Source organism: Pseudorasbora parva, chromosome 4 (assembly GCF_024679245.1).
Source record: "Pseudorasbora parva isolate DD20220531a chromosome 4, ASM2467924v1, whole genome shotgun sequence".
NCBI lineage: Eukaryota > Metazoa > Chordata > Actinopteri > Cypriniformes > Gobionidae > Pseudorasbora > Pseudorasbora parva.
In genome coordinates this window covers 46215246-46229354 of record NC_090175.1, presented here as the reverse complement: position 1 = coordinate 46229354, position 14109 = coordinate 46215246, and the positions used below count along the sequence as shown (strand labels likewise).

The following is a 14109-nucleotide window of genomic DNA, read 5'->3' as shown; positions in this document are numbered from 1 at the left end:
TACATTCAAAAGTATGTTACCTTCGAAACCTTCTGTATGGCATGGGTTACATGATGTCATCACCACTGTAACTTTTTTAGGAACAATCATTAAAAAAACATTCATACTGTTCATGATAAATGCACTTTTTGTACGACATCACTGTCACATGTTTGTCTGTTGCCACCGTCATCCCTTGTTAGTTTAATTAATTATCATCTGTGTCACCTGTCCCCCTCGTTATGTCTGTCATCAGTGTGTGTATTTAGTTCCTCAGTTTCACTCTGTCTGTGTCTGTTGCATCTATGTATACCAGTGTCTGAGTGGGCTCTGTAAAGATTTGTATATTAAAGTCCAGTTCCAAGTTCTTCTTTGCCTTCGTGAGTTGTTATCTACAACACCGTTTTTGTGTCAGATTAACAGACCATAAAGAAGTAAAGAAGTAAACACGTGTTTGTAGAAGTCCCCACTCCCCCCTCGTTTTCGTGTTCAGTGTTTTTTTTAAACGTTTTCACCCTTGCGTGCACCATGGACGTACCATGGACCAGGCAGAAGGCTCCCTCGAGAGACATTTGGAACTGTATTCACCCATCAGACCACCTTCCTGGACTACTGCCTGTGCTCGTTCCTGTATGTGGGTCTAAACGCCGCCACATGGGCACAGTTGTCCGGGGAGGGTCCTCGAGGGAGCTTTTCTATGTATGTGGAGTGGGTGCTGGCATCCTGCAACTCACCATTCACCGTTGTTGATGCCGTCCTGATCCAGGACCCAGCGCAGTACCACCTCTCTGCGAGGAATGGCAGGATATGCCCTCCGCAGACAGAGAGAAGACCTCTGCAGCGATGTCAGAGCCCGCACCGGAAGGAGCGAGGGAGCCAGACATCTCACCAAACCTGAGGGGAATCCGCCTGACCAGGTGTGAGCCGACTGACCCTTCCATTGCTGAGGGAGTCCTCGTGGAGTTTGAGGGAATGGAGCCCCGCCCACCCTCCACCACTGAGAGTGAGTACTGCCTGAACATCATGGACAGTTTGTGTTTGTGTGGCGAGACTAATTTCCTGTGACCCCCCCCCCCCCCCCATCTCATCAGAATCGGAATCTTCTTCGTCAGTCTTGTTAACCCCACCCATCCTCCCTCGCCCATCACCTCTCCAAACTGCCATCATCAACCAAAGTTCTGTCACCAGTCTCTGTGTTCTTCAGTCTGCTCTTCAGCCCTCAGCAAATCTAACAATCCAGTCATCGCTTCCTCCCATCAGTCCCTCAGTTTCATCTAAGCCTCCTCTTAGTGAAGCAGCTACCCCTCAGACCGGCTGGGAGTCATCGATTGCTGGATGTCTGAAGCCCGTGGCTCCGCCTCGACCTGTCACTCTGGCGCCTTCACTCCTTCCTCCCTCGGCTCCAGCATGGACCATTGGCCATTCGACATCGCAGGGTTCCCTCGGTAGGTCGGCTCCACCTGGGTCAGACATCGCCATAACTCCGCTGCGGACTTGTGGGCTGTTCGCTGCTCTCCGGCCCTCCACCCCATCAGCTTCGGCAAGCTCCGCCTTCTGTCAGGTTTCACCTCTGCCCTCGATCGCTCCCACTCCACCTCTGTCCTCTGGATCCCTGCTTCCACCTCAGGGGGTGGTTGTTGAGGCTCAGTCGCAGCTGCCGGGGTCTTCGGTCCCTCTCCACCTCATCGGCTCTCAGCGCGGTGGGCGTCACCTCCATCATCATCCCCTCCGGTCAGGTGATGTCGTACATCACTCCACCATGGCTCCTCCCTCCTGCAACGCCGCCTTGGGGCATATTCCTGGCTGGGGCCTGGGTCTCCATCTGGATGTCCCTGTTCAAGGCCATCCCATGGCATCCTATTTGTATTGTTCATTTTATACTTGTTATTTTTGTTCTCTGATTTACTGATTTTGAGCTGTATTTACAATGCTTCGTATTCATCATTTTTTATTGCATTATACTTGAAATGTCTGTACCTGAACTAAATAATAAAATAAAAAAATCATTAAAAAACTAATTATTTTAAAGACAAAAATGTCTCCTGACACAAGTCACACAAATTTGTTAAAAAATGTTATTTTTATAATAATGGTAGAGAAAATGTTTTTTGCTGTAATAAGGCATACATATGTGTTTGCTCAAACACTCACCATATATTACAAAATGAAGTAAAACCAGTTTAATAAGCTTCTTTTAAGTGGCGTTAATCAATTAAGCAAAAAAACAAAAAACAAAAAAAAAACACCATCTTATCCAAAACCCATTTATTCAGTAGTCATTTTTACAAGTAATTTTTTTGAAACATCAATTGAATTTGTCATCAAAGGCTTGTGTTCTAAGTCAACTCATTCCTTCACTGATTTATACCATAGTAACTATGGTTAGCGCTGATTGGCCAACGCAGTTGCCAGGAGGAAGCTCTTATGACAATGAAACCTCTTGCCACACCCATTACTCCAAGCTGCAGCTACCCCTTTCTCTCTTGATCTGACTCATTGGGAAAACAACTGAAATCAATGGAGTTACCTGCGCATCGAAAAATGTTGCTAAAGGTGTTAAAAAGTGATGCCAAGGGGTCCTGACCAAGCAGCAATATGTAACGAGTTGGAGTGAGAGCGTGTTAGTGGCTACTAAGTGTGGTCCCCAAAAGCCTTGACACAATTTGAACACCAAATCTGTCTTTTGGAAGACATTTTTATTTGCAAAGAAACAGTAAGCTTAATCCAATGACAAATAGCCCTGAAGTAACCTGCACAAGTGACGTTCGTCCTCTGGTCTGCTGAGGGGGTAACAAAAGTACAGCCCAGATATTTAACCACCCACTGCTAATACACTGGCAATCTAAACCACAGTCTGCTCTATGTATGGGAAAAAGGGGAAAAATGGAGTTTGTTTCCTGGGAACGGTAGATCAGAGTCACACTCAAACAGGATGTTAGTGTTCTTTAAGGACATTCCACAAATGGCAGGGGGACTTCTTGTCTACATATACTCAATACTGAAAAAAAGAATACATATGAGCAATATTTGTGAGCCTGTTCAGTTAATGCATGACTAAATTAGGCTACAGAATGTGAGTGAAGTGCTGTATGATTGAATGAGGGAAAGAATGAGTCAGTCAGTTGTAAGGAAATTCAGTGACAAACATAGATGGGTGATTAGTTGGAGAATAAGTACGAAGAATTGTAATGTAACCCGGATTAATTTGTGATCTAAAAATGAAGTGTCCGGAAATAGCCTTGAAAATATCAACAGCATTCCTTCCGTGCAGCTGAAATCATCACACAGCCCTTGTTCATTAATACCATGATGGATTTCTATAAGTTAAATATAATTGAAGCTCTCAATTGCTTTAGTCGACTCTAGGGGCAAAAATGACTTATCTTTCATACTCAGCGGCAGCCCTCCTCATGCTTTCTTCCACCATGTACATTAAATCAATGCCTGTGTTTCCAGTTCATGTTTGATTCATGACTGATGTAAATGGCCATATGAATATGTAATGGTGAATATGAATGATAGATTAGCTAAAGAAATAGTAGCTTGGGCTTTTTAAGGGTTTAAAAATAAAGTGAATGGTAGGGACACAAGGTCAGAGCCTTGGCTTTCCACATTCACCTACATATTTTTCCTGTCAACATAGCGTGTGGAGCATGATAATAAATAAGAGGTTAGTGGGTTAAAACGTGTTATTGAGATTAAAGTTTTTATAGTTTATGCCGGGCTTTCATATTTAAGCAATTACTGCTAAAGTCTTCACAGATAGATGTATATGAGAGGCATAGCTGAATTAATGTGTGTGGAAAAAGTTATTTCATTAACAACTAAAAGTGTTAACACGGTTCATCAATGTTAATAGTCTCAGAAAAAAAAGAAAAAAAATAGGCATATTAATTATTTAATCATAATTTGTTTAGAACCTGTGACACCAAGATTTTTTCATTATTTGAGAATTTGAAAACAAAAACAATATTGACAACAAAAAAACAACAATTAATTACTGGAGAAGTCTAGTTCAGTCATGAAATTCTAGAGGGCACAGGCTGATAGGCCATTCATGCAATCTATAAGCAATCACATCATTACCATGGCAGAAGCTGATTGGCCTCTGCTGGCTCTGCAGCCAACATTGATTGATTATTGTCCGGTTCAGTGTTTGCAATAGGCTAGTCAGAATTCCTTGAACCCCTCCACCTCCCCCAACTCCACCTGCCTAAATCTGCTACAGGATTTATGCAGCAGCATCATAGCATATCTAGTCCACCAAGACTTAAAGGGGTCCTATTATGCCCTTTTACAAAGTCTTTGTTTTCAAATTGTACTAGAATATTCTTTAATGCTTGATTGTTAAAAAAAACAAAAAAAACACTTTTTTATTCATATTTTACATTTTTACAGTACCTCTCTCCCCAGTCTGACCCGAATGCAATCTTTATTTCCTGCTTCGATGAAGTCCATTCTTCCGAAATGTGCTGTGAATTGTTAGCTGGCCCAGAGTTTTTGGTTGATATCTCTTAACCAGGCCTGGATTAACACAATATAGGGCCCTAGTGTGACTACATTTGAAGTGCACAAAAAATATATAAAATAACGCTGTATCATTTTCACTGTATAAATTGATTGATTAACTTAAAAGCTAAAATTATTCATTCAAGAGCTGTATTTTCCCTTTTATTTGCTTCACTTTAATGGCTCAACCGTCAGCAGGTTTATTAGACCCTGACTCGAATGCAGAATTTATGATATCATATTTCCACATTTCTCCAAACTATTTAGGCCCATTTAAGATATAAACTGTGTTTAAGTGGATACCCTCCAAGTAGGTCGTTTTGACATAGGCTATCTGTTGGGTATTTGATACACGATTCACACACTGTAACAAAAAAGTGTTGTTTTTTGTTGGTTTAACTTAAAAAAGTAAGTAACCTGGTTGCCTTAAAATTTTGAGTTGATTGAAATTTAATATTTGAGTTGATACAATGAAGGACATTTGTTTAATAAATAGAAACTCAAAATATTATTGTATCTGAACCACATAAAAATTTTGATAAATCATGAAAATAGCACTATTTGGCATGTTTCACTGCATCATCACAAAGAAAACACACACAATTACCCAATATGCTTACAAAATCTTTTAATAATCCTTTAATAAAGGTTGTCGAATCTCAAAAAATGTTAATTGTATTACTCAAAAATTTAATTTCAATGAACTCAAAAAATTTAAGGCAACTAGGTAACTTTTTTTCTAAATAATTTTTTACAGTGCAGAGCTTAAAATTTAATGTGCAAAATATAGTCAGTCCGTTTCACAGTGCGTGCATAAAGTCCAATTTACACTTCTGCGTCGTGTGCACGCCATAGCTATGTGGTAGACTGTGTGTTGGACGCATAGCCTACAGCATACCCTGACGTGCACCTCACCAAAAATGTAAATGCACGTCGATTCTACGCAGCCCGCAAAAGCTATGATTGGTCTGCCAACCCCTCCCTCAGTGGTACTCACGCTCTCTCTGCATGTGTAACTGCACGTCGACGTGGACAAGGAAAATCGGCGTGTTGCCCACGGCGTAAACACTACGACGCAGGTCCAAACCAAAAGTATAAATCAGCCTTAAGCTACCCAGAACTGCATATCAAATATATAATTGATATTATCAAATGCATCCTGGAATTTAGCTACAGTAGAGACTACATTTGGCAACAATCACATATTGTGCTAAATATGACGTTAGGTTTAGGTTTAGGGAGAAATGACAGCGCACAGCTGTGAAGGGATGAAAATTGCACTCAATGGAACACAGTTCATAATAGTTTTACCTCATATATTCTTGGAAGCTAAAATCGAAAATAAAATAAAATTAATATCACAGCCCTAAAGTTTAACCAGACTTTCCTGGATTGTGAATAGCAAAAATGCATTACAGAGAAATGGTTTAATATTATTAAATAGAAACGGCTGGCAAAGATAGAATTAGCAAGATAACATCTGTATAGCAATAATAAATATTAGGTTAATTTCCGCAAGTACCGACGGCAGAACCGATAGCATCAGTTGACCCAATCGGAATTCTTTATACATTTAATATTTTCTTTGTATATTGCATCTTTAACTGTTCATTTTGTATCTGTATCTCTTCCAGTAAAATAATATATACAATACATGAAAAATATTTGTATTATCTGAATCAATTGTTGCCTCCCTATTGGCTGGTGAGCCAAAATCCCTATGGATAATCCGGCCCTGCTCTTAGCGCATGTTCAGGAAATGTCACACCCTTACTGTAACCATGAGCTATGTAAATATTAAGGATAGCATTCATTTCATACTTAAAAATGTTAACATGCAAGAGGATTGTGTTGAACGGATTTTAATGGACAGACTTTGCAAGCAGTGACATTTCACAGGATATTTCAGAGTAGTAAGTTGAAAAACTATATACAAACAACAATCCATAAAAAAAAAAAAAAAAAAAAAAAAATTGGTTCATTTAAATGTAATGGTTATTTTAAAGAGCTTACAAATGCTACAGTAAACACTATATTAACAATAATGTTGGCTAGCAGGTAAGCAGAGCCAAACAGCTTTGCCATTTGTTTACATCGTAGCAACAACATAAAACAAATAATTGGAACTGTTAAATAGAAAACCCAACTAGAAATAATAAGATATACTTACAAGTTGTGAACCATGAACAACAGATTGTCCCGACAAAGTCGCAAATGCTCCATTTCAGGAGAAGCTTTTGTGCGTTTCCTGCATTGTGCTCTATAAGGTGATGATACACGGGGCAACTATTTTAGCAATGTTGCCTAGGCACTTTCTTACTGAAAATGAGCAAAAAAAAATTCTATCTGGATACTTTAGATCGGTCATGGGCGTCTCTCTTTGGAGTGGATGTTGACCTTTGTAACCTTGCAGACTTTTTTTATGCTCAAACAGCAACATTACACACTAAACTAAACATGAAAAAGCATAATAGGACCCTGTTAATACATTAACATTGCCATATTCAATAACACACTTAGACTATTTAGTGAGTTGTCATAAATGAAATAAAATTTTAATACAATTGATTAATAATAATGACATTTTAATAATAATACAAAACTACATTTAAAACTTGAACTAAATCCTGGTGATCTATGACTCAAATATTTTCCAATATGATTTAATACCTGATACCAATGTTTGATTTGCATTGTTGTTCATTGAAATACATGGTGCTCAACATTTCTCAACATACCACACAAGCAGAATTGGAATTATTGAAAATGAAATGACTTTCTGTGCTCAATTCACCATCATCCAATGTAAATGATGTACCAGAGAGATGTGCAATATTAAAACGGAAAAGCTCTTAGTAACACTTCAGCAAGCATGCATAACTGTGGCTTCAATGGAGTTGAATGAGCAGGTCAAAATAGTTGAAAATGATCTTTTTAAAATGAAAAGGCAGATGATAAACTTGACTGTGGGAAAATGTGAATCTGCTTTCAGAACTGCTTTTGACTGCTGATTGTTTTCTGCATGTCCCCTGGATTAATGGGAGTGAATGGAATGTTTACCAATGACAAATGAAATTTTGCAGCTGAGCAGCTGTTCATGGGGGTGGCAGTAGCCCTGTGAAGTGTTCCACACTCAAAAATTCACATAAGACATGCATCATGTGCTACACTAAAACAATATACCAAATTGTACATGAAGATATGAACTTAAAAACCAGTTGAAGACACCAGTGTCAAATTGCAAAAATAAAAAAAGGTATTATACTGTATATACAGTAGCCTATAATATATATCAGTTTGGAGGGAACCCTTCAAGAAGCTGATGATTAGGCAACAAAAGCACTAACTGCGCATATGCTGGAAAAACAAAATGGACGTCGAATTTAAAGAGAGGACGTGTGAAGAAGTCCATCGCTACCCACACCTACTTCCGTTGTTAAAACATTCTAAAGGCAGCCAGATGTGCAATAATTCAAGAAGGGAAATTGGAATTGTGGAAGTGTATACGCAGATCTACTGCGAATGTGTGGAACACGTCCAGCATTATACACTTTCAGCACTATAAATACAAGTAGCCTCCATCCGTGCTGTCCGTGTAGGCATCTGAACTAGAGTACAGTCAAGGCTTAAGTAGAAGCTATACTTAGATATGTACTTATAAATATAGTATGTAAATATATTGTCCTCAACCTTGGCTCTTCTACATTCATGAGAGCTCATGAGAGAAGCACCAATGTTTGATTCATGAATAAATCACATAGATCAGTTTTGTGATCAGTTTTTTTAATAAAAAAAATTATTAAAAACAAAAATTAATTAATGAATTAGACATTGTTACTCATTAACTCTCCTGGATGAGCCAATGACTGCAAAGGTGGTTGAATTTTCAGTAAATTATGTACTTTTTAGCCATTTCTGAATCTTGAAAACAACAGGTTCATTTCATTATGATTTAATGGAAATACGTGACTTGTACAATATTAAAGGGATAGTTCACTTTAAAATGTAAATTCTGTCATCCTTTACTCACCCTCAAGTTGTTTCAGACCTGTGTGAATTTCTTTCTTCAGCTGAACACAAGGGAAGATATTTTGAAGAATGTCAGTAACCAAACAGTTATGATACTATGATAGTCAATGGCTCCAGTTAACTGTTTGGTTACTGACATTCTTCAAAATATCTTCCCTTGTGTTCAGCTGAAGAAAGAAATTCATACAGGGTTGAAACAACTTCAGGGTGAATAAAGGATGACAGGATTTTCATTTTAAAGTGAACTATCCCTTTAACAATTTCTCATTTTCATGTTCCATAGAGAGAAAGACAATGTCATACAGGTCTGGAACAACATTAGTACTGTTAGTGTAAATGACAACATTTACATTACTATTACAGGTTCGTTCTGTACATTTTCAGAATGAACAGAATTTTCCTTTTTGGAGAACTATTCCTCTAAAACGTGTGTTCTGTAGCCTGATGCATCTCTGTGTCTTGAGTCTGTACTTCTAACACCTTTCAACATGGTTCTTAAATGATACATAACTTCTCTTGGGTTTGAACTATTGAAACTGTCTCATGCACACTCTATTCACTATTTCCATTCCCTTATCTTTGTCTGTACCTGACCCCGTAGTCTGATGCTGCTCCATTGGGCTATGATAATGGGGATTGTTTCAACCCAACCAGGAAAGAAAATGCCTCTGCACTCATTTGGATAGACCTACAAACAATTAGAGCAACAGAGTAAGTGACGTATGTTGAGCGACGCATAGTAGTCAACAAAACAAAATGAGTGTAAACGATCTTTACTGGTGTTGTAAAAAGAATTTAAGGACACACGGAGTACTGACCAACACAATAATAGTAAAGGTAAAAATAGAAAAGGGAAGGTGAATGCATATACGAACAAGTTCTCTGTTTAGATTTAGAACTTTGCTGTGAACAAATTCAACCCAAATGCTCTTTGGTGACGTGAATGGTTACGTTACTATTGATTATCTGTCCATCATCGTATAAAGCCTGCCCTAACAATCTGATTGGTCTGAACAGCTCTATTTCAAGCATTATTGCTCCGGCTCATTGCATTATGCTATACAACGGCTCAAGTCTAGACCGAACTTCTTTGAGCGGGGCTAAATTATGCTGGCATCCAGGCTATGTCTCATCTTGCCTATTTACTGGAATATCAGATAAATATTTTATGTTTCATATGTGGAGCAGTGTGGGATTTGTGTATCCTAGTTGGCTGCCATAGGTGAAGCCTGGTCTTGGAAAATGAAGATGTTTCAAATTTCCTATAGAGTTGTTTGAACCCTGTTTGGGTCATTTAACCCCTACAGAAGGGCTTGGGATCATGGGTGAAGCAGACGTGAAAGGGTTAGACGATCATGCCGATACCTGTGGGGGTGGGGTCATGTAATTAGGCAGGAATGGGAATATCAGCTACAAGTTCATTAATTGAGATAGGAAAAGTGGTGAACAGGGACAATGTATTATTTGTTGACCACAAAACAACATACAATCAAGAAATCAGTCATCAAAAGTAATTTTTTCTTTACTTAAAGCTTTTTTTTCTTTCAAGTAATACAGTATTCTCGTAAGTTTATAATATGCCATTGAATATACATACAGGTGAGGGGTTCAAATGCTGGTCGCCATGTTGCCCTTCCATCTTGAAAGTACATTAGCCAAAGAGGGACATACCCATAAATTCAAGCTTTGCTTTTCGCGTTTTAACACTCGATGGCTGTCATGAACGAGGTCAAACTGGAAGCCATGTTAATCTTGGACGAAATCGGCCACCGTAGGAGTTAAAACGAAATCGGAATTGAGAGGAACAAAAACTAATATTCACTGGATTGTCATATACCTTTACACCGCTAGATGGGGGAAAATATCACACAGTGTAGCTTTAAGCCCTATTCACACAGTAATTGTTTCTCATGGGGTCGTAAGGCATTTCCATCATTTACTGGGGTTAGTCTGTGATTTTATTTTCGTCCGAATGCAGAATGTCAGTGTTTTTCTCCAACCACCTGGTGATTTAATTGCTATCTGAATCCACATCTAGGAGTTTTCAAGAAAAGAATGCTTAAAAATTAACTGTTTGTATCCTTTTTGACCACAGTGGAGCACCGTATCGTTGAGTTTCCCTGTAATTTGGATACATTTTAAAGTTCTAGCCTACACTTTTAATTTGTTTGATTTATATAGTGCTTTTCTAGGCACTCAAAGCGCTGTACATTGAAGGAATCTCCTCAAACCACCTCCAATGTGCAGCAACCACCTGGATGATGCGACGGCAGCAATATTGCGCCAGAACGCTCACCACACACCAGCTGATTGGTGGAGAGGAGACCGAATGATGAAGCCAATCAGGAGAGGGGGATGATTAGGAGGCCATGATGGACAGAGGACAATGGAAATTTGACCAGGATGCAGAGATTACACCTCTACTCTTTATCGAAGGACATCCTGGGATTTTTTATTGACCACAGAGAGTCAGGACCTCGGTTTAACATCTCATCCGAAGGACGGTGGTCTTTGTCAGTATAGTGTCCCCATCACTATACTGGGGCGTTAGGACCCACACAGACCACAGGGGGCGCTCCCTCTGCTGGCCTTACTAACACCTCTGGCCTTAAACAACACTTTTATTACTGAAATGCTGGAAAGTATTTACAAGAATAATCTTTCATCACCACTCGAAAAAGAAAGAGAAAAACATTTACATATGGCAGTATTAACATTATATAGGTTAAATTTGCAGCATTATATTAACTTATTTCAGCTCATTTCTAATTTTTTTAAATGACATCTTCCTATTTTTAAACAGGAGATTTAAATAATAAAAAAAAACTATTAATAAATTAAATATTATTTTATTTTATTCCAAGCAGGATATGACATTTTTACAGCAGACAATTGTTCGGCTTACCAATTGTTCCCAGGTGCACAGGATCACAAAACTCGCTCCTCCAACGGGAATAAATCATCATCCGAATGCGCGAGATTTATCGGCATGCAAATACATTTTTACGGACGTCCACATGAGAAACAATTACCGTCCGAATAGGGCTTTGGTCTCTCAGGGGTGTACGTAGATCAAGGAGAGAGTAGACGCTATAATGGGAGTGTGTAAAAACAGGTCAACACCAACACACTATGTTCTGTAAAGTTGCTTTGAAACTAAATATGCCACTGCATTGTAAATATTGTATAAAGTAAGGTAACAAATTTATTCCATAGAAAACAAAAAAAGGAGATATTCTGAAGAATTGTTTGCTATTTTCTGAGCAATTACAATGAATGGGGCCGAGCTTCAAAAGAAAGCATGCTAGCTTTACTTGGTGTGTTCACGAGAGTCAAATTCATGAATAAATCATTCTGCTGAATCAAAACTGGTTAATCCAGTACACGATCACAAACCCCTCTTAATAATTCATTCAAGAATCAGGCTTATTTTTCCCCTCAACTTAAAATTCAGTCTGTTCTTCACATAAAGCTATTGCATGACTTCAGAAGACTCGAAATGTAGCGTACAAGTCATATGTGTTTTTTTAATTTTTAAAGCTTAAAAGCGACATACACAAAGAAGAGAAGTCATACAGGTTTGGAACAAGTAAAATATCTTTTTAAACTGCTATAACTCTTAAGATACAGAATGGAAGGGTGTGCATGAGAGGAAGAGAAATGGCCCATTCTTTGGCCATGGCCATGCTCTGCTTTGCCTTATTAGTAATTATGAACAGCTGTTTGTTCATTCTGTGAGTTTGGGCTGCAGCCAGTGCAACATATTAACTCGTCACGCATATATGATCACTGAGACAGAGAGAGAGATGGGGTGAGAGAAAGAGAAACAAACTAAACCCGTTTTTTGTTTTTGTTTTTCTTTGAGGAAAGGGGGTGTTTTGAGTATAGTTTCAGAACAAAAAGAAAAGAAAAAGGAAAAATGCTAAAGAGGAAATTGTCAAAATAAGTGCGGAAGAGACACAAATTGTCTTGTTGGATTGGGAACAGAGTGGGACTGTGAAATAGAGAGTGACATTCAATTTTCAACATGTGTTCAAACACCGCTGTACTTCTCTCGCCATACTTAAAACGTGACTGACTCCATCATCTCCACCCCTGGCAGCATTGACAACTGAAGGTCCAACTGTACTGGCAACATTGTAGACCTTAGACATATACAGACACACAACGGGGTTGGGAAGGAAAAGCACCACTGGCAAGACACTGGCTTCTAACACAATGAACCCTCAGTCTCGCATTTGATCAGAGAAATACTGCAACAGCTGGCAATCTCAAACTCACCCCACAGAAAAAAAAGAAAAAGAAAACACACACACACACACATAAAGAGAATCCAGCTTTTGTTCCTTTCTTAACATGTTCAAGGCTCTTGTTATAGACTGGGTTTAAGGAGGTTTTTAGCAGTGACGGGATTAAGGGTTTTTATGTAGAAAACCAAGAGAAGCATCAAGCTTTTTAAGGAGCTTTTAGACAAAATGAGTTAAAATTTTTCAATGAGATGTGACTGACCGTGTGTAATTAAACAAAAGCCAAAAGCTCCATCACAAGTGTAATCATGCATGAAATGAGAGAGAGAGAGAGAGAGAGAGAGAGAGAGAGAGAGAGAGAGAGAGAGAGAGAGAGAGAGAGAGAGAGAGAGAGAGAGAGAGAGAGAGAGAGAGAGAGAGAGAGAGAGAGAGAGAGAGAGGGATCATTTAGTAAAAGAACATTTTGGTGCATTAGAGCAACTGTCACACAAAACTGCACTGTTTAGAAAGATACTTAATAAAGCAGAATAGCGTCATGATGTGCTTCTCAAACTAAGCGAAAAATCTCTGTTTATGTAAATAAATATTCGTGAAGATCATTCACCACCACTATCTGATATTAAAGCAATAAGCAATACTGAAGCCTTTAAGTAGTAATTTTCCATAGTAAGGCCCTGGGGCCTCATTTATAAAACTTTGCGTAGGATTTGCATCAGAAGTGGCGTACGGATGAAACATACACTGCAAAAAAATAAAATAAAAAATACTTTTCTTACTTCTTACTATTTTTGTCTTGTTTCTAGTCCAAACATCTAAAAATTCTTAAAACAAGAAGTATTTACTAGACAAGCAAAAGTAATTTTCTTTTTTTGGGAAAAATAATTCAAAATTAAGAGAGTTTTTGCTTAAAATTAGCTAAATAATCTGCTAGTGGGGGGAGAAAAATATCTTAAATAATTATTTTGCTTGCCCCACTGGCAGATTATTTTAATACAAAAACTCTCTTATTAGTAATTTTTTTGACTAGAAACAAGACAAAAAATACTAAGTAAGATTTTTTTTTTTGCAGTGTAGGACGTGCGTACGCACAGAAATATTTAGATTTATAAAACCACGCACATCCTACGCAGTTCTCCCTTAATAAATCGCGAATGGTTAAGACATACTGTACATCATACGTCATTTTATCAAAAATAACACAAACTAAAGGCATATGCATGAATACCATGATTCCGTTTATAGGACACTTTATTCAACAGGAAGAACAGCTCATTCAGTGCGTCATATGTCATTACGCTATTTGTACATCACTTCACATATGCAGTCCTTTTAGTTTCAGTTTTCA

At 38.3% G+C, this 14109-nt stretch overlaps 1 protein-coding gene across 1 annotated transcript; it reads left to right on the top strand.

Moving 5' to 3' along the window:
* Positions 1-674: 674 nt before the first annotated feature.
* LOC137074110 (uncharacterized) lies at positions 675-1921 on the top strand. Its single transcript, XM_067442800.1, has 2 exons — positions 675-982; positions 1071-1921. Exons 1-2 carry the CDS (start codon positions 787-789, stop codon positions 1886-1888), a joined length of 1014 nt encoding a protein of 337 aa, XP_067298901.1. The 5' UTR covers positions 675-786; the 3' UTR covers positions 1889-1921.
* The last annotated feature ends 12188 nt before the right edge of the window (positions 1922-14109 follow it).

Excerpts from the sequence above, each read along its gene's own strand:
- LOC137074110 (XM_067442800.1), top strand. The coding sequence starts at position 787 with ATGCCCTCCGCAGACAGAGAGAAGACCTCTGCAGCGATGTCAGAGCCC. Across the intron at positions 983-1,070 it reads CCCACCCTCCACCACTGAGA|AATCGGAATCTTCTTCGTCA; the intron begins GTGAGTACTGCC and ends CCATCTCATCAG.